This window comes from Bufo gargarizans, chromosome 8, assembly GCF_014858855.1.
Source record: "Bufo gargarizans isolate SCDJY-AF-19 chromosome 8, ASM1485885v1, whole genome shotgun sequence".
In the NCBI taxonomy this organism is placed as follows: domain Eukaryota; kingdom Metazoa; phylum Chordata; class Amphibia; order Anura; family Bufonidae; genus Bufo; species Bufo gargarizans.
This window is the reverse complement of record NC_058087.1, coordinates 74,418,190-74,438,811: the sequence shown is the minus strand read 5'-3', so window position 1 is coordinate 74,438,811 and position 20,622 is coordinate 74,418,190. Positions and strand designations below refer to the sequence as shown.

At 46.9% G+C, this 20,622-nt stretch overlaps 1 protein-coding gene across 2 annotated transcripts in view; it reads right to left on the bottom strand.

Moving 5' to 3' along the window:
* BMPR2 (bone morphogenetic protein receptor type 2) overlaps window positions 1-20,622 on the bottom strand; it is a 223,286-nt gene that overhangs the window by 24,661 nt on the left and 178,003 nt on the right. For both annotated transcript variants that reach the window (XM_044302643.1, XM_044302644.1), the window contains exon 10: window positions 11,219-11,355. In XM_044302643.1, coding sequence (XP_044158578.1) covers window positions 11,219-11,355 — 137 coding nt within the window. The remainder of the gene's footprint in view (window positions 1-11,218; window positions 11,356-20,622) is intronic.

Here is a 20,622-nt window from a genome sequence, read left to right as displayed (position 1 = left end):
TTGCGCACTCGGTTGTTGCGAACCTACCATAACTCCAAGGCCGCGGGGCACCCTGGAAAGAATCAGCTGTCCTGGGCGGTTTCACGTCTGTTCTGGTGGCCTTCTCTACGTTCCGACATCGCCGCATATGTAGCGGCATGCTCCGTTTGTGCCCAGAGTAAGTCCCCTCGGCACCTTCCGTTGGGCCTTTTGCAACCCATAGCCACCGGGGAGCGTCCATGGTCACACCTGGGGATGGATTTCATTGTGGACCTTCCTGCATCCCGAGGCCATACGGTCATTCTCATGATTGTGGATCGGTTTTCCAAAATGTGCCACTGTGTTCCTCTCAAGAAGTTACCCTCTGCACAAGAGTTGGCCTCGATTTTTGCCAGGGAGGTCTTCCGGTTGCACGGTTTGCCCAAGGAGATTGTGTCGGATCGGGGGAGTCAGTTTGTGTCCAGGTTCTGGCGCGCCTTTTGCTCCCAGTTGGGGATTCATCTCTCTTTCTCCTCGGCCTACCACCCTCAGTCCAATGGGGCCGCAGAACGATCCAATCAGGCCTTGGAGCAATTCCTTCGTTGCTATGTCTCCGATCACCAAGACAATTGGGTTGACCTCCTGCCTTGGGCTGAGTTTGCCAGGAACACGGCGGTGAACTCTTCCTCTGGGACGTCTCCCTTCATGGCCAATTATGGGTTCCAACCTGCCGTGTTACCGGAGGTATTCTCTCCCCAGGATACTCCGGCTGTGGAGGATCACCTTTCCGTCCTACGTACTTCTTGGGTACAGATCCAGAGGTCCCTTGAGGTCTCTGCGCAACGCCAGAGACTCCAGTCTAATCGCAGACGAGCGCCCGCTCCTTCCTACCAGGTCGGAGACCGTGTATGGTTGTCCACCCGCAACCTCAACCTTCGAGTGCCCACTCCCAAGCTGGCGCCTCGCTTTGTTGGTCCCTTCCGAGTGCTTCACAGGGTAAACCCGGTAGCCTATGCCCTTGCGCTTCCTCCTGGCATGCGGATCTCCAACGTGTTTCATGTCTCCCTGTTGAAGCCATTGGTGTGTAATCGTTTCACTTCCTCGGTTCCTCGGCCCCGTCCGGTCCAAGTGGGCAATCGTGAGGAATATGAGGTGAGCAATATCCTGGACTCACGCCTGGTCCGCGGTCGGTTGCAGTTTTTGGTCCATTGGCGTGGTTATGGTCCAGAGGAGCGTTCCTGGGTTCCCTCCACAGATGTCCATGCTCCTGCGTTGCTCCGAGCCTTCCACGCACGCTTCCCTCTGAAACCGTTCCTTACTCCGCGGAGGAGGGGCCCTTGAGGGGGAGGTACTGTCATGGTCTTACCTTCTCACTGTTCTCCTTCGTTTGACATGTGCTGGCGGCCATCTTGGTTTCTGGGTTTCTTGTAGCCTCCCACCCTGCGGCTCCTCCTTCCCACTGGGAGGAGCTGGATGCCTAGCTCATATATATAGAAGGTCTGTGGCTTCAGTTCCTTGCTTGGTCCTCCTGTGTGCACATGCTTCAAAGACTGCTGCTGCTTTTGGTTCCTGATCCTGGCCTCGTCTGACTACCCCGTTGGTTCCCGATCCTGGCTTCGTCTGACTACCCCGTTGGTTCCTGATCCTGGCTACGTCTGACTACCCTCCTGGTTCCTGACCTCCGTCTACGCAAGACCCTGCTTCAGTTTAGCCATCCGTTTGGACTTTAGCTACGGCTTGATTTTCAATAAAGCCTTCTTATTCCACCTATCTCTGTTGTACGTCTGGTTCATGGTTCCATGACACCTAGGGACGACCGCCTTAAGAAGGCACCTGGCCTCCCATCACCGAGCCCAGTGGGAGTAAAGCCGTCAGAACCCACAAAGCCCCACTCCCGGCACTCCACGTCCTGCCTCTTTTCCTCTCTCCTCACATTTGTCCTCTACTCCACCTTCCACCGTGCCGTTGTCGCGTTAATTTGGCAGAAAGCAGGCTTCTGTGGCCCAAATGTTTGTGCGTGAAAAGTTGATGACGCCGGATAACCCTCTTGCCCAACGGCTGACCGCTGGCTTGTCGGAACTGCTAGCCCGCCATCTACTGCCATATAAACTGGTGGACTCGGAGGCCTTTAGAAAATTTGTGGCCATTGACATACCGCAATGGAAGGTCCCCGCAAGGAAATATTTCTCCCAGAAAGGGCATCCCAGAGCTATATAGCCACTTTCAGCGGCAAGTGAATATAACTCTGGCACACAATGTCGGTGCCAAGATACATCTGACCACAGGGAAGGTACATAACTTTTACTGACGGCCGTCAAGCATGTAACCCGTGGTTCCCTGTGGATTTGGTGTTACCACCAAGGATTGAATGCAGGCCTACCTCTTCTTCTCCTCCTCCTACTCCATCCTCCGTCTCCTCCTCCTTTGACTCCTCCGTTTCCACTGCTACTGCCTCTTCCGCTGCGCCTGGAAGCCAAGAGCCACACCAATCCTGCACTGCTTTCAGCTCTGCGGTCACAGGCCAATCAGTGGCTAACCCCGCTCAATTTGACAGTTGGTAAAGTGGTGTGCAACAACGGTGCCAATCTGCTGAGCGCGCTGAAACAGGGCAAAATGACACACGTGCCGTGCATGGCACATGTCCTGAACTTAGTCGTGCAGCTATTCGTTGCTAAATACCCTGGGATCCAGGACGTCTTGCAGCAGGCCAGGAAAATCTCTGGCCATTTTAGAAGATCTTACACGGCCATGGCTTGCCTTGCTGACATTCAGCGGTGACACCACTTGCCCGTCAGACGTCTGATTTGTGATAGCCCAACACGCTGGTACACCACCTTGTATATGCTTGATAGGCTGCTCCAGCAGCAACGTGCCATTAACGACTACCTGTACGAACTCTGCAGCAGGACCGGTTCTGGGGAGCTTGGTTTCTTTTCACCGCGCCAGTGGTTGCTCATGCACGACGCATCCAGACTTCTGCGGCCATTTGATGAGATCACCAAACTGGTCAGTTGCAGCCAGGGCGCCATCAGTGACATTGTACCTTACGCCTTCTTTCTGGAGCGTGCATTGCGTTGTATCATTGATCAAGCGGTCGAGGAGCAGGAGCTGGAAGATGAGGGAGTCGCAATGCTTAATGAATTCCCAGGGGGGCTACTCCATCTGAGACAAGTCAGCAGGAGTCTGAAGAGGAGTCAGAGGATGGTGGCTGGGGGGAGGAGGAGGAGGAGCAAGAAGAGCAGGGTTTGAGGGGCTGGGGGGAGGAGACAGAGGACGACATTCTCCTGGGAGATGAGCAGGAACCAGGGCGCTCCACCTCTTCCAATTTAGTAAAATGGGGGCCTTCATGCTCCAGTGTTTGAAGAGGGACCCCCGTATAAAAAGCATAATGGGCAAGGACCAGTACTGGGTGGCAATGTACTTAGACCCCCAGTACAAACACAAAATGGCGGGCATGTTACCAGCATCACAGAGGGCTGGCAGAATGCAGCATTTTCAGGCCTAGCTGCGAGAGATGCTGCTTTCTGCTGTTGCGGGCGCTGGCAGAGGAATTTTCACCCACAGCGAAACAGGTGCGGGTACCAATTCTACCGCGCCTGCATGAATAGGGTGGTTTAAAGAACTGTTGGTCAATTTGGATATGAGATCATTCTTGCAGCCAACCCATCGACAGCCCTCCAGATCCAACCTCAGGCAACGCCTAGACCGACAGGTGTTTGACTATATTGGGTTAACGGACAATGTGGACGCTCTGAGAAGCGAGGAACCCCTGGACTACTCGGTGTGCAGGCTTGACCTGTGGCCAGAGCTGGCACAATTTGCCATGGAATTCTTGGCTTGCTCCTTTGTCGAGTGTCCTGTCCGAAAGGACGTTCAGCCCAGCAGGGGGCATCGTGACCGATAAGCGCACTCTCTTAGCTCACAACAATGTGGACTACCTCACATTTATAAAAATGAATGAGGCAGGGATCTCACACCTGTGACGACCTCGTGTAATTGAATTTCCTCATGCCAGCTGTAAGAAGGTACAAGGAATCATCGTGGATGATAGGTACGTGTCACCGAGGTTCCTGGCCGGTTTATGTGTCAGCGGCAGTTGCTGTTTGACACCTTAATACATAGTATGGCTGTATAGCTGATCCGGGACGGCTCTTACTGGGAATACTGGGAGTGCTGGGTGGGTAACTACTCCCCATGTTCCAAGCTGGGTTTTGCCAGGCCTAAAAACCAGCCAGCACTGCCAGGTGAGGAGGATTACCTCAGTCTGACAGTGGAGCTCAGGAGGTGTGTGTGCTGGGATCTGAGGCTTGTGCCGTGCTGGAGGGCTGAGACCCATCTGTAAGGGCAACGGGCCCCCTAAAAGCCTGCTATGAACTGCTGGAGGCAGAACTGCCAACAAGGTGATTTATGCTATGTGGACTTTCCATTGTGTGTGAACTAACACCAAGACTGCAAAGTGACGTTTTGTTTTTGCTTTATGTGTGAAAAAACATGGAAGTTTGATTTAAGAACTGGTAATTTGCCTCTGTACTGCGTCCGCACACCCTGTCTACCAGAGTGAATCCCCACACAGCCCCCACATATCCGCCACCACCCAGAACAAAGAATGGTCTTTGTCTTATGTATATACAGCAGCATAAAAGGCCTTTTCTGTCAGGTGAATGCCTAATTTTGGGGTCTGTACTCCAGTGGCCTACAGTAACATTTTTATCCAGTGACTACCTAATTTACCTCCAGCCACATCATCACAAGTTCTTCTCTGTCAGGTGATTGTCTAATTTTTGGGGCCTGTACTCCCATGGCCTAAAATAAAAATTTTCTAGGCTCCAGCAGGGCACATTTTTGAGAGTTTCCCTTTAAGATGCATAAAAATGGCCCCTGATTAAAATACATATTTTTTGTGGGAATTTTGGACAATGATCCCCCTCTGGTATGTCACTGTCCATGTTGTGGGACTATTTGTGCACTTCTAGTGAGTATTTGGCTGCAAATATGACTTGAAGGTTTTTCAGGTTCGCCTGCCATTAAAGTCAATGGGGCCTGCCACGAACGTGCGGTTCGCGAACATTTGATCGTGAACGCGAATCGTCCCGGCCGATGTTTGTCTATCACTACCGATGAATCGATAATAATAGTTTGCTAAATAATCTACCCAGTTTTTTATATGAGCATAGGCTGGTTGAGGGTCTGTGTGCTGCCTGTGTATATATAATGCAGTCAGTCTACTGTATCATGTGCCACGTGTGCAAGTAGGGTGTGTGTACCTGCACAGTCTGATTGGGTAGAGTGAGCCTGTGCATGCAGGTACACCCCCTCCCCCCAACTGGTTACCAACCCTCTGTCTGTAGCTATTAAAACAGGCATGTCAGGAGTGGTGAAAGGTCATCTTACAAATGCTAGCTTTGGTTTTTGTATACAGTTGCACATTTTATAGATTTTTTTATTATTGGTTAAAGGTGTTGTGCAGTGCAAATATATTGATGACCTATCCTTATCAATATCAGATTGGTGGGGGTCCAATGAGCTGTTTGAAGAGTCGCTCATGCATTGTGTTGCTTGTAGATGCGGTGCAGTGTAATTACGACTGCACGTCCTATTCAAGTGAATGGGACAAAAGGTTGTAATAAGGGCTCATGCACACGACCACATCTGTCTAGAGGTTTGCAAATCACGGATCCGCAAAACACAGATACTGGCCGAGTGCATGCTGCCATTTCTTTTTTAACTCATGTAGAAATGTCCAATCCTTGTTTGCAAAACGGACCTACAGATGCGGACAGTACACGTGTGCTGCCCAGATTTTTTGCTTCCCCATTGAAATAAAGGGGTTTGCATCCTGTCCACAAAAAAATGCAGTTTAGATTCGGACCAAACATACGGTCGTGTACATAAGGCCTTATACTGCGCCACTACTATAAGCGAGACAGCAAAAACAAATCATTTTGAAGAGGAAGCAGCACTCGCACTGTTTTTAAAGGAGTTTTTTTTTGCATGCCTATAGCTTTTTTTTTTTTAAGAGGAAAGTATGTGTCCCCCTGTAATGTCACTTAGGGCTCATGCACATGAACGTATTTTTGTTCCATGTCCCTTCCGTTTTTTTTGCAGACCATATACAGAACCATTCATTTCAATGGGTCCGCAAAAAAAACGGAAGGTACTTTGTGTGCATTCCATTTCCGTATGTCAGTATTTCTACAAAAATATAGAACAGGTCCTATGGATAGTACTGTTCTATTAGGGGCCAGCTGTTCCGTTCTGCAATATAAACGGAATGCACACGGACGTCATCCTTATTTTTTGCGTACCACAAAATACATACGGTCGTGTGCGTGAGGCCTTACTCTGTAGAGCTGTATAGGGAAAAAAGCACTGGTGCTGTCCGCATCTATATCTCCGTTCCATGGCCCTGCAAAAAATATAGAACAAGTCTCATTCTTGTCCATTTGCGGACAAGGATAGGACATTTCTGATTGAGGGAAAAAAAATGGCGACAGGCTCTCGGCCGGTAACCTTGTTTTGCAGATCCTTTTTAGAGATTCTTTATAGCTCAATTTCAAAGTCATAACAAAGGTGTTCGCCTATACCCACCATAGAATGATTAGCATCTTCCCCTGTATAGTATGTTGCGTGGAAGTCAATCATTGAGTGTTGGGTGGGGCTGGATTCTCACTTGAATAGCAGGATTCAAATTTCAGGAGTCTGACACATTTTACATCTAATGTTTAACGGACATGCGGTACATTGCAGAAATTTTTGTTATTGAAAAATCCATTTCATACAAGTGAATTTGGTTGTCTCTGCAGCAGGTGCATAGACTTCTGCACCTCCATACAGGTAACTGTGAGAGATGTAGAAATCGCCAAATGCACCATATCTGCCACATGTGAATGTTAAAGGGGTTGACTCATCTGAGACAATGGGGGCATATATCTAAGATATCACTATATCGAGAACAGTGCCCCGAAAGTGGTGGAGGGCGCATGCGCTGCCGCCCTCCATTTATTTCTATGGGACCGCCGAAAATAGCCGAGCACTGGCTCGGATATTTCTGTCAGGCCCCTAGAAGTGAATGGGAGCGGTGGCCGGTCATGCACGGTGCGCTCCCATTCACTTCTATGGGGAGAGCGCTTGGTGGTGGCCGGACCGGAGTCCTCCAGCCACCACTTTGGCCTGCTCCGTTCTCGATATAGGTGCGAGTCCCAGTGGTGGGACCCGCACCTATCAGACAATGGGGGCATATACTAGCAAAATGCCCCAATTGTCTCTCTCGGTTACAGTGAACGCACATAAGATCCGCACATATTTCCATGTGGACGTATGTGTGTTTCTGTAGCATATCCGCGTGTGTGTTGTTGTGTCCAATAAACTTTATATATATATTTTTTTTTTTTACCCTTTAATGGTTGGATGTGCATTTATGGGGTGGCTCTTTTGACTCTCTCTTGGGTCAGATTATTTGTCATATGTAGTTTTACCACCCCTTGCACTCCTTTAAGCATTTGGTGTGCCCCCTGTCTCTTTAAACCTATGTAATGTGCCTGGTTCACCATCAGGTGGCAGCAAATACTGCAGAGCTATACTTAGAGAGAATGGAACCTTCCGTTCCATTCTAACCCCCCTCTGTGGAGGAGTGGTCTCTCCTCACTTCCTGCAGGAAGGGTGGGGACCAGAGTTAGTGAGTTCCAGCTTACCCCCTGCCAAGGGAGGATGTGCTGGGCATGTCTCTTCTGGACATGCCTAAGCCAGCCAGAGCACCTTCAGCTCTGCTGGCCATGGAGGCCAAAGCATAAAGCTTCAGGAGCCAGGAGTATAGTTCCCTGGCATAACCTAGAGTCAGACTGCAAAGAGAGAAGTTGCAGCAGACAGAAGAACCTGAGTTAGGCCTCCTGCACACGACAGTATTTTTTAATGTCCCCCAAAACGTGGTTCCGTTGTACCGTGATCCGTGCCCATTTTTTCTTCCGTGGGTCTTCCGTGATTTTTGGAGGATCCACGGACATGAAAAAAATAAAAATAAATCTAAGTCAAGTTTGCCATTGAAATGATAGGAAAAAACGGACACGAATCACAGACGCGGATGACAATCTTGTGTGCATCCATGATTTTACATGGACCCATTAACTTGAATGGGTCCGTGAACCGTTGGCCGTGAAAAAAATAGGACAGGTCTTATTTTTTTCACGGCCAGGAAACACGGATCACGGATGCGGCTGCCAAACGGTGCAGTTTCCGATTTTTCCACGGACCCATTGAAAGTCAATGGGACCGCAGAAAAACACGTTAAAAGGGAAAACGGCCACGGGTGCACACAACGGTCGTGTGCAGGAGGCCTTATACAGTCAGCCTGTCAGTACAGCAGAGCTATAGACAAGTTTGCCTGCCAAGTTTTAATGCTAAAGCCTGATGGGACCAAGACAAAGCTTGAAGATTGTTTCTGATGAACATTTACCAAAATAAGGGTAGATGTACACGTTTAGGATTCATGTGCGGAGAATCCGCACTGAAATCCGCAGGTGTTCGCAGGCAAATCTGTGCTGTCAATCCGCATCAATTGGTGCGGATTCAGTGCGGATTTGCGTGTGGATTCGGTGCGGATTTTCCACATGCGGATTTTACCAAGTGAATGAAGAAAATCCGGTCAGGAAAAATAAAATAAATTGACATGCTGCAGATTTTAAAATCCGCATCCCAGGTCAAAATCCGCGTGGAAAAAAATCTGCATCGTGTGCATTGAGAATTTCATAGAATAAAATGTACATGACCTACGGTACGGATTTTCCACACGCAAATCCGCGTGCAATCCTGATCGTGTGCATTTAGCCTTAAGCTGCTGTTTAACTACATACAAGGTCTGTACTCAATCTTTCTTTCAAATCCCTCAATTATTTCCCCTATTTATTGCTTCGGAGCCAAGGCCTGGGGTCCAGCTGTATCCAGGTAGGAGCGCCGTGACACTTCCACGGCTGTGTCATGGTCTGGTGTAGTGGAACATGACACTTTTGCTGTGCATGCTTGTTGCTGGTGGCAACATGTTGTTTTGCATGTTTTGACACTTCCCCTTTGAGTTGTGTGTCCCTTCCCATCCTGGTGTGTTCAGGGTTAAGATGTGTGCTTGGTGGAGCTGGGTGTGGCCTCTGGCTCTTCTTATACAGTGTTGTGAGCCTGAAGGTCAGTTGGTTGGTTGCCTGTATATGTGTAGGAGCTCTGCTCCTTTCTGGATGTGTCATCTTAGGCTACTTTCACACTGGCGTTTCTGGGTCCGCTTGTGAGATCCATTTCAGGGCTCTCACAAGCGGATCAGTTTAGACCCAATGCATTCTGAATGTATAAGGATCCGTTCAGAATGCATCAATTTGCCTCCCTTCAGCCTCCATTCCGCTCTGGAGGCAGACACCAAAACACTTCTTGCAGCATTTTGATGTCCGCCTGATGATGCGGAGCCAAACGGATCCGTCCTGACTTACAATGTAAGTCAATGGGGACGGATCCGTTTTTACTGACACAATATCGTACAATTGAAAACGGATCTGCCTCCCATTGACTTTAAGTGTAAGTCAAAACGGATCCATTGCATTTTTTTCGTTCATGGTAATGCAAACGGATCCGTTCTGAACAGATACCAGCGTTTGCATTATAGGTACGGCTCTGTCTGTGCAGATACCAGACGGATCTGCACCTAACGCAGGTGTGAAAGTAGCCTTACCTGTGTGAGGGCATCCTAGTTGGACATCGTTTGTCTCCCTTTGTCTCCTTTCCCCTCCTCACCTGTTATGTTGTTTGGTGTGGTTTATGTTGGGGTTTAGTTGTTTGTCATGTCTGGTGTTCCATGTCAAGTCGGTTTGGTGTTGTGATCTGCATGGATGATTGTTATTTTCCCCTGTCTGTTACATCCGAAAGGGGGTCCCATTGGTTTCCTGGAGGGGTGAACCTAAAAGATATTTGCAGCCTTGCCTGGAGCCACCTTGCATCGGTGTCCGCATGGGGGTCCAGGTTGTCTTGGTGTTTTTCCATCTTTGCTGCGGCAGGTAAGTGTTTGATGTTCTGGTGTGCTGTTGTTTCTCCAGGTGCTTACCTGCTGCTGACTATCTTTTCCCTTCTGTTACTAGGCCGCTGGAGACTCAGGTTTTGTCTGTTTCCTTGAGGAACCGGTTGTCTCCTATCCATGACCTCTATGCAAGGGACCGTTAGGGTCAGTAGGATCCAGGTTCGAGTGTATGAGCCCTCCCACCCTTAGGGAGCGCTCATACGGTCAGGAGATCAGGGTCAGGATTAGGGCGGCTGTAGGAGGTGACCTGCTCCCTAGCCCTGTTTTCGCGCTTAGTCACAGCTCTAATTATACGGTGGGGGTTTCCCCCACTCCCCACCATGAGACACACATAAAGGGACATTTTAGGCAGCACTATACCACTTGGCATTCCTACACCTGGGATGCGCAGCATCTGTTCTATTAAGGGCCCTGTGGAAAGGCGCCCATCACAGTAAGCAGTGTGGAAAAACCGAATGTATTCCGCAACGTGTGCAGTGGTCTAAGGCCTCTTTCACATGGTAGTGAATCACAGATGTGCTGTCAGTGTTCTCCATGGTCAGCACACGTGTACATTGATTTTAACCCCTTCCCAACATGTGACATACTATTACATCACATGTTGGGTCTTTAAAAATGGCGCCCAGCAGAAATCAGGGCCTAATGTCCATGACCGGCAGTCAAATGTGACCATGGCATCTGGGAGCGCCAAAACCCGGAAGCATGCACTTCAGGGTGTGTAACTGCTCCCCCTAGCAAGGATCGGGGGAGCCAGATGGTGTGTGCGGCAGACTCTGTAGCCCTGAGTGATTCGAGGCAGCTGCGCATTAGTTCCTATGGACAGCCTGCCTGTGGCAGGGCTCCATAGGAACACAGTGTAATCCTAATAAACTCCAATGCTAATGCATTAGAGTGTATGAGAGAAGCAATCTGATGATTGCTTGTTATAGTTTCCTATGAGAAACAAAAGTTTAAAAAAATAAAAAAATTCAAATCACCCCCTTTACTCAAAATAAAAATACATAGTAACATAGTTTATAAGGCTGTTACCCTGCAAGTTGATCCAGAGGAAGGCAAAAAAGCCCTGTGAGGTAGAAAAATGGGTATCGCCGTGTGCGAAAACGCTATACTATTAAAATATTTATCCTATACAAATATATACAATCAACGCATAGCCTCATGTAACTATAAATGCATGGACACATGATAAGAACGTGTCTCCAGGTATGAGCTTACCAGACTGTTCTCCTTCCATGCCTCTGGAAACTTCGGCCTTTGCTTTTCTCTGGACACCAATACTTGCATGTCTTCAAATGTAGGGTGATTACCCGCTTCTGCCTGAAATGCCATCTGATATTCGGGCACAGATTCTCCTGTACACAAATGATTGTGTTAATATATAGTACAGTAGAGAGCAGTGCTGTTTAACAAGAACATAAACAGGACCTATTACTGACTACACATCTCTAGCTGCAGTTCATTATGGGTTTAGTATAGCTCTGGTATAACTGATTTTACAATCCATAACATATCAATAATAAAAATAATACAATCCTTCAAAGATTCAAAACTGAAAGATCCACGGAAGTCAAGATTCCTCCATTAAAACAATGTTTCCTGCAGAACCGATCAAGGATGATGAAAGGGCTGATCCAGACTGGGCTCAGGAGCTCTGCCATTCTCACAGTGTGAATAGAAGCTCTCATTTCTCCCCGGATCATACACAATTTTGTACTGCATTTAAAATACTGCCGCATACAGTACCCATTGTTTGGGATGGGGGGGTCATAAGCAGGTTCTTGAAGGCATTTTTCTACACTTTTGTGCTTTTTTGCACCTGTGTTTTTTTGGCTACTTGTGTCTTTGTCCATTAGGTGCAATTTTTTGGCTACTTTCCCACTCGCGTTTGGTGCGGATCCGTCATGGATCTGCACAAACGCTTCTGTTCAGATAATAGAACTGCGTTGCATCAGTTTAGAACGGATCCGTTTGTATTATCTGTAACATAGCCAAAATGGATCTGTCTTGAACACCATTGAAAGTCAATGGGGGACGGATCTGTTTTCTATTGTGCCATATTGTGTTAGTGAAAACTGATCCATCCCCATTGACTTACATTGTGTGCCAGGACGGATCCGTTTGCCTCCGCATCGTCAGGCAGACACCAAAACGCTGCAAGCAGTGTTTTGGTGTCCGCCTCCAGAGCGGAATGGAGACGGAACGGAGGCAAACTGATGCATTCCGAGCGGATCCTTTCAGAATACATTAGGGCAAAACTTGTGAGAGCCCTGAAACGGATCTCGCAAACGGAAACCAAAACACCAGTGTGAAAGTAGTCTTTGTCTTCTGCCTCCTTTTCAAAGACGGTACTGAAGACGTTTTGTAGTTTTTAAAGGCATTTTTACATCATCTCTCTAAGGGAAATGTTAGTGGGCAAACACCGGCAAAAAAAGGCACAAAAAAATGGCACAAAAATGTGGCAAAAGCACAGATGGTTAGAAAAAAGCATGCGCTTATTCTAGTTTGTTTTATTTATTTTTTTAAAGCCCCACTCCCCCAGAAAAAAATGCCACTGCAAATCTGTGAGTGTAGGGAACCCTTATGCAGGGACCCTTACATGTTGCCCAGTAGCAGCTTAGAGGCTGCGTGTGACCTTCTAGTATTTGGCATCTAGAGATGTCACAGCATTAAAACCTGGCACCAGAAGCGGCAGCTGACACCAGGCTACAAACCGTATCACTGTCACCTGGCTCCTGAGTCAGATTTATATAATCCAAGTGCCTGATATAACTGGACTTTACACCAGTGCATACTGACATTTTCAGGTTTTATTAAAACTTTACATTAATAATTGCCTGTAAATAAATCATACACATAAATATTAACATTTTTGCCTAATTACTTAAAGTGGTTGTATACATGCACACCACAGTGAAAAACGGACATTTGTTTAACGGCCATCACCCGTCTGTTTTAAGACCAATTGTAGTCTATGGGGTTATTCACACGGCAGTTTTTTTCACTGTCAGTGAAAAACGGACGTAAAAAAATAGAACATGTTCTATATTGTCCGTTTTTCATTGACAGACTGCCCCCATATAATTGAATGCGTCAGTCTCTCCGAAAGGCATCAGTGAAATAAACGTCCGTTAAAAATGTCCATGTAGCCTTACTATTGTATTGTTATTATCTATATTGCCTCCTTTGCTGGATGGATGCAGTTTTCCATCACATTATACACTGCTTGTTTCCATGGTTATGACCACCCTGCGATCCATCAGTGGTGGTCATGTTTGCACACTATAGGGAAAAGTGAAGGCCTCTCTGATGGCCAGGACCATGGGAGCGCAGGGAGGACGGTGCTTTTTCCTATAGTGTGCAAGCATGGCCACCACTGATGGATTGCAGGGTGGTCGTAACCATGGAAACGAGCAGTCCATAATATGATGGAAAAATTAATTTAGCCAGCAAAGGAAGCAATATGGACAATAACGATACATTAGTAAGCGGCTTGTATTAACGTCATCTCAATAATAAATTCTATTTGCTGTAGCGAGGCAACCCCTTTAAAGGGATTGTCCAACTTAATTGTAAAAGGCAGGGAAAGTAAAGCTCACTGTACTGAAAATCTCTGCTTCAGCGCTACCTCTTTGATCCTTCCTGCTGCTGTAGCCAAGACATCATGTTTTGGGCTGCAGTGATTCATATACCGCAAGTAAATGCTGCAGCTAATAACTGGCTTCACCGGTATATGGCACAAGACTGCTGAGGCCAGTGATTGGCTGCAGTGGTTATATGCAGTATAGGCAAAACATCAATGCAGTCATGAAAGCAGAGTCCAGTTGACAGGATGGAAGTACAGTACAGGCCAAAAAGCCTGAACACTTTGACTGAATGCCGGATCCGGCCTTTTTCCCATTGATGGCGGATCCGTTTTTTCCAATGCATTTTTACATTGTGATCAAAAACCCGATCAGGATTCAAATGTAATCCGTTTTCACACGTTTTTCCGGATCCGGCGTAGCAGTTCCGGTGTTGGAATTGAACGGCGGATTCAAACAACGCTAGTGTGAAAGTAGCCTTAGACAACCCCTTTAAATAAAATGCGTCACTAATTCTTTTTCTAGTTAAAACCAGATAACAAAATATATTCTTTTTTTTTTTATCCGTTTTTATTTTCTTATACAGATTTTTTAAATCTATTTCCTGAACATGATTATGGAGGCTGACATCTTGCCTGACCTGCTCTTAACAGCATTTAGAATTGCTTTACTGCAGCCACATGGGCCATAGACAATGGACAGGAGCTGATCTCTTTGGCTTTTATGGGAGAATGTTCAAAGCATGCTGTGACCTGTGCAGAGGTTAGGAAGAAGTAGATAAAGGAAATCTGTCACCTGGATCATTGCGATTCAAGTAAAAATATTGCCTAATAGCACAGAGTACCTCTTTTCCAGATGTACCTTTCTTTCTGCGATTCTTGATTTCTATCTTCAGAAAATCCACTTTGCAAATCAGCCAGTAATTTGAAGGAGCCCAGGCATGCCTCCATTTAGTGCCCAAGCCCTTCTTCATGCAGAGCCAGGGGCGTAGCTAAAAGCTCATGGGCCCTGGTGCAAGACTTCAGCTTGGGGCCCCCCTTCCCTCAATGCTTTCTGGCCAGGGAACGGGAAGCACATAGCCTTTGTGCTGCCTGAGGCAAAAATTGAAACAGCACCCCCCCACACCCATGCCAAATTCTTGACCTAATCCTCTCCCCTAACTTGACCAGCATGCACTTTCTATAATACTGGTGTCTTCTTTTGTGGCACAAGGGTCTTTGGGCCCCCTCAGGCTCCTGGGCCCAGTAGTGACTGCTACCTCTGCACCCCCTATAGCTACGCCCCTGTGCAGAGTCCAAGCACGCCTCCTCCTCCCTCAGACATGATGCCGCTGCTGCACCGCGTCAGCACACCCCGCCGCTCAGTCACAATCACACCATAACCCCGTCCACCATCTCCTTGCATCATCTCTTCAAAATCTCGTGCATATGCAGTGGCCAACACTGCCATGCCTGCACTCCTCGTCTCCAACTGAAGGCATCTGCCTCAACTATGGACTTGGGCATGCGCCGAGCAAGGAGATGGTCGGCGGGGTTGTGGTGTGATTGTGACTGAGCGGCGGGGTGGGCAGACATAGTGTAGCAGGGGCATCATATCTGAGTGAGGAGGAGGCATGCTTAGGCTCTGCATGACGGCGGGCTTGGGCACTAGAGATGGAGGCATCCCTGGGCCAGGTAACAGATTTCCTATAAGCCATCAACTATTGTGAACGGAGGAGCCTCTGTTATCTATGCACAGAGGTGATATATGCCATTCTAAACCTGTCTGCAATGATAAGGAGATAACTGCAGTAAGTGATCTCTACAGATCAAGAAGTAGCACCTATTAGGCCTAGTGGCCAGTGTGAAAACTGCAGGATTCTTATAGTTTTTGTTTAAATATAAATATTGACGTGGAAAATAAAAAAAATACACATTTTAAAGACATTTTGGTGGTTAACAATAGGTCATTTTTTGATGACACATTCCCTTTAAAGAGGAGATTGCTTATACTGATATACCGGCCCTTGGGTGCACCAGTTGACTTTTGTAGTGTGGCATGGGCCTTACCCTGCAAAAAGTTGGCGGATACTGCAAATAATACTGAACAATGCCAGGAGGACTTGGTTAAATCATGAACTTAGGGCTCGTTCACACGACCGTTGGTGTCCCGTTCCCGTATTGCGGATCCGCAATACACGGGCACCGTTCCATTGTCATTCCACATCACGGATGCGGATCCATTCATTTCAACAGGTCCGCAAATCCAGAGATGCGGAACGTAAGTATGTAACGGAACACTATGGAAGCACTATGGAGTGCTTTCTGGGGTTCCGTTCTGTGCCTCCTGACCACAAAAATATAGAACATTCTCTATCTTTTTGCGGAGCGGAGAGATTGCGGACCCTTTCAAGTGAATGGGTCTGCGATCCCCATGCGCCTGACTGGAAATGCCTGTGCCTCTTAATAAATTTGGTGCATTCTGCTCTGACAAACTTTGCACTAAGACTGGCTCTTGTAACTCCTTAGTATATCTGTTCCATAGAGTCTTAGCACCACGTTATTTGAGAATGCAGTCAACAGGACAGATCCTAATCCTATCCTGTAGATGGTGTAAACTCAGAAAGGCTGTCTAGACCTGCACCATATTTTTCTTAGCGGCTCAGGCTGGATAATAAATCTAGTGCATGGCTAGACAATTATGTCTCACTTTAATGGTTGCCTTAGTTTGAGACAGAATTTTATGCCAGAATTGTGGAGCAATTTTAGGCCTACATGATGCAAATTAGTTCACGCCCCTTCCAGCTAAACCATGTCCCTTTCTAGTAGCCCTTGTCAGGCTAGGCACAGATAATTTCCCTAAGGCCTCTTGCACATGGCCGTAGTGCTCCCGTGGCCGTGCGGTTCCGCAATACACGGGGCTTTGGCCGTGTGCATTCCGCTTCACGGATGCGGACCCATTGACTTGAATGGGTCCGCAAATCCGGAGATGCGGTGCGGAACGGAAGCATGGAACGGAACCCCATGGAAGCACTAAGGAGTGCTTCCGTGGGGTTCTGAACCGTGATTCCATTCCGCAAAAAAAATAGAACTTTTTGCGGAACAGACGGATCACATTCAAGTTGAATGGGTCTGGATCCGTCCCGGCCGCCGCAAATTGCGGTCCCCAATGCACGGAACGGAACCAATACGTTCATGTGCAAGAGACCTAAACCTAAATGACCCTAATTGCACTTTTTGTGCAATTTATGCCACAATATAGGTGCATTCAGATTAGTACATGTGGGCCAAATTGTTAAAATTGGAACTTAGGTTATTAAAGTTAGAATTATTCAATTATTACCAAAATATTTTTTATCTCAAGGATTAATATGTCTGAGAAAAAAAGTACACAGGTTGTCCTGCCAATCGGTTCAGCTATGGTGGCACTGAAGTTACACTATGGAGTCTGACCTGGTGTACTACTGATTTTTAACACAAGATGGCAGTGTAACATTAGATCTTGACAATAAACGGATAGCACAATGTTACATTTCTCTTTCCCAAAAAATTGTTTCTGAAGGATTTAATGTATCAATACAATGCAGCACTATGCTATTTTAGGTCCATGGATGTATTTGGTTTATGTAATGAGGTTTTCTGTGAATACATTTTTGATGACCTATTCTTAGGATAGGTCTTCAGCATTTGATAGGTGAGGATCCAACACATCGCCATCAGTGATGGACAGTTTTCAGTGTTCGCCGACGAACACATGTGATCTGCCATCTTTATTCTCAAGCCCAGCGATGCAGAAATAAGTCCTTACCTGTGCCTTGGCCGCGAGCCGCTCGGAAACACAAGCGATGCCCTCTCGGAACTGCCTGCTCCCGGTGACCACATGTGTTTCAGAGCGGCGCAGGCACAGGTAAGGACTTACCTCTGCATCGCCGGGCTTGGGAATAAAGATGGCAGATCGCAGGTGTTCGTCGGCGAACACTGCGAACTGGCCATCACTGATCGCCATCGACATTACTCCCAACTTTTGAAAAGCACAAAGAGGGACAATATGTGCAGCGATTACTACGCCACAGCAATTTTTTTTTTTATTATTCCCCGTTTATGCCACCACACAATAGTTATGCCCACATTGTGCCCTTTACAGTAGTTATACCCAGATGTACCCCCTTCACAGTAGTAATGGCCAGATATGCCTTCTTCACAGTAATGCCCACAAGTGCCCATTCACAGTAGTTATGCCCACATGTGCCCCCTTCACAGTAGTAATGGCCAGATAAGTGCCCCCTCACAGTAGTAATGGCTAGATATGTGCCGCTTTACACTAGTTATGCCCAGATATGTGCCCCCTGCACACTAGTTATGCTCAAATATGCACCCTCTTCACAGTAATGTCTTGATATGTGCCCCTTCGCACTAGTTATGCCCAGATATGTTCCCCTTTCACAGTAATGCCCCGATAGGTGCCCCCCTCACAGTAATGCCCAGATATGTGTCCCCTTCACAGAAGAAGGAAAAAACCATTAAATACTCACCTAGTTCCTCAGCTGATCTGTGCTCCCCAGGAGCAGGATGCGGTCACACATCTTACTGCTGGCTGTGCAGGTGTAGTCCACAGGCTGATCCCAGACCAGAGACCAGCAGAGGTATGTCTGACCGCATCCTGCCTCTGGGGAGTGCCGACAGCTGAGCGTAATGGGGAGAGGACGGCTCCCTGCTTCACCATTACAGGCAACTGTCTCTGCGTCCTGTGGATGAACGGGATGTTACTGGCCTAGGAAGAGACCGTGGCACTCATCAGTGCACCATGGCTTCTTCAAACAGTTGATCAGCAGAATCAGGCCCCCACCAATCAGATGTTGATGACCTGTCTTGATCATAATAGGTGATCAATTTTGTACTCTTTTAAAACCCCTCTAAGAATGATGCCTGATTCAGACAACAATAATTTCTGTCTGTATGCAAGTCGGACTGCACGGACACATTTCTGTTTTTTTCAGCATGGGCCACCCCAGTATGTACCACTGTCGTCTATTTTCCCTCCAGGAACCAATGAATGGGTCCATAAAAAAATTACATCCCAGGACGTCATACGGACATCCAGATACATCCATTCTTACATAAGGAAATCAAAATAGCCATCTGAATCAGGCCTACGAACAGTAAAACAAGGAAATTACACTAAGGCCCCTTTCACATGAGCTGTGATTTTCACGCATCACTTATGCGTTGCGTGAAAATCGCAGCATGCTCTATATTGTGCGTTTATCACGCAATGCAACGCTACACCGAACCCAAACCTGAACTTCTGTGAAGAAGTTCGGGTCTGGGTACCACAGTAGTTTTTTTTTTATCCGGACACGCCCGTGTGAACCTAGCCTAACTTGAGTAAACCTGCCCGCAGACATTAGATGTTCAGCAACAGAAAAGCCATAGGCACCACTGCCATAGGATGCTCTATGTAGCATCATATGACTGCAGGATCAAAATGCACACTATTTGTCATCTGTAACCATAGAAACAAATAGGTCTGCATAGGGGCTGTATACGAGAAACTATGATATTTTTATCAAGGTTTTTTTTTTTTTTTTTTTTTTACTTTGGAAGCTTTGGAGCTATAATAAATATGCTTGCAAAGGGCAATATGCAATTTAGAGAAAGTTCACCAGAAGAGAAAAAAAAACTGAATCCTATAAAAAAAAAAAAGGATCCTTAAAAAAAAATAAAAAATTATACTGTGCATCATTACTAGCCTGCAAAAAGCGGGTCCACAATATAGGGTCCCCGGCCGCATGCCCACCATATAACGGATGCAGACCCATTCACTTGCGGAATGGAGACACGGATCTGAAGCCCACAGAAGCATTACGAGTTAGGAACCTGTCTTACAGAGATCGCCTTGACGTGCCGCAGACGGGCTCAAATAATTTTGTACAAAATAATTTGCCAAGCATCTCTAATTTATAAGTATAGCGCTAGCAATTATTATGCATTTTTGTACTTTACTTGGTTTGCAGAGAGCTGTTGCATTGCATGTTTTGTTTTACAGCTTCTGTGAGTTCTCTGTTCGTGCCACCGCAAAAAAGCATGCACTACCTTTTTTCCAGTGCAGACCATCTGATGCGGATCGCGGACCCCATTCTAGTGAATGGGTCCACAGACGGCGGGCTCGCGGTCAGTGCCCGTGCATTTGCGGTCCGCAGCGCGGTCACAGCAGGCACACGAGGTCTTATGCACATTTGGCATCTGTTTGAGCCATTCCCATCTGAGATCCATTTTTCTGGATAGAAAAAAAAGAACTGCATGCAGGACATTTTTCCCCATCTAAAAAAAAAATTATAGATATCAGATGGAAATGGCTAAAACAGATACCAAATGTGCATAAGGCTGCTTTTAATAACACTATTGCGATTCGTCATAGGATCTCAATAGCGGAAGAAAACGCTTCAGTTTTGTCCCCATTCAATGGGGACAAAACTGAAAGAAATGGAATGCACCAAAATGCATTCCGTTCCGTTGGGTTACGTTCCCATCGCGGACAGAATAACGCTGCAAGCAGTGTTTTTCTGTCCGCGATGTGATGCGGAGCAAGACGAATCCGTCCTGACACACAATGTAAGTCAATAGGGACGGATCTGTTTTCTCTGACACCATAGAAAACCGATCTGTCCCCTGTTAACTTTCAATGGAGTTCATGACGGATCGGTCTTGGCTATGTTAAAGAAAATACAACCGGATCCGTTCATAACGGATGCAGGCGGTTGTATTATCAGTAACCGAAGCGTTTTTGCTGAACCTGCCGGATCCAGCAAAAACGCTCGTGTGAAAGTAGCCTTAACCTGTTTAGTTACAGCAGTTCCACCTGTTCCTCTGCGGCACGATGTACATATCATCACAAAGCGTCTTCCCTGCTTTATGAGGGCCCATTTACACAATACAGCAAGTCAATCTGCACTCCTTTAGTTACATTTACTTGCTGCGACTATTGTGGGGTTTTTGTATGAACGATTGTCCTTCAGAGTTTCCATTATTGTCATCAGCACAGACAAACCATGATTATAAT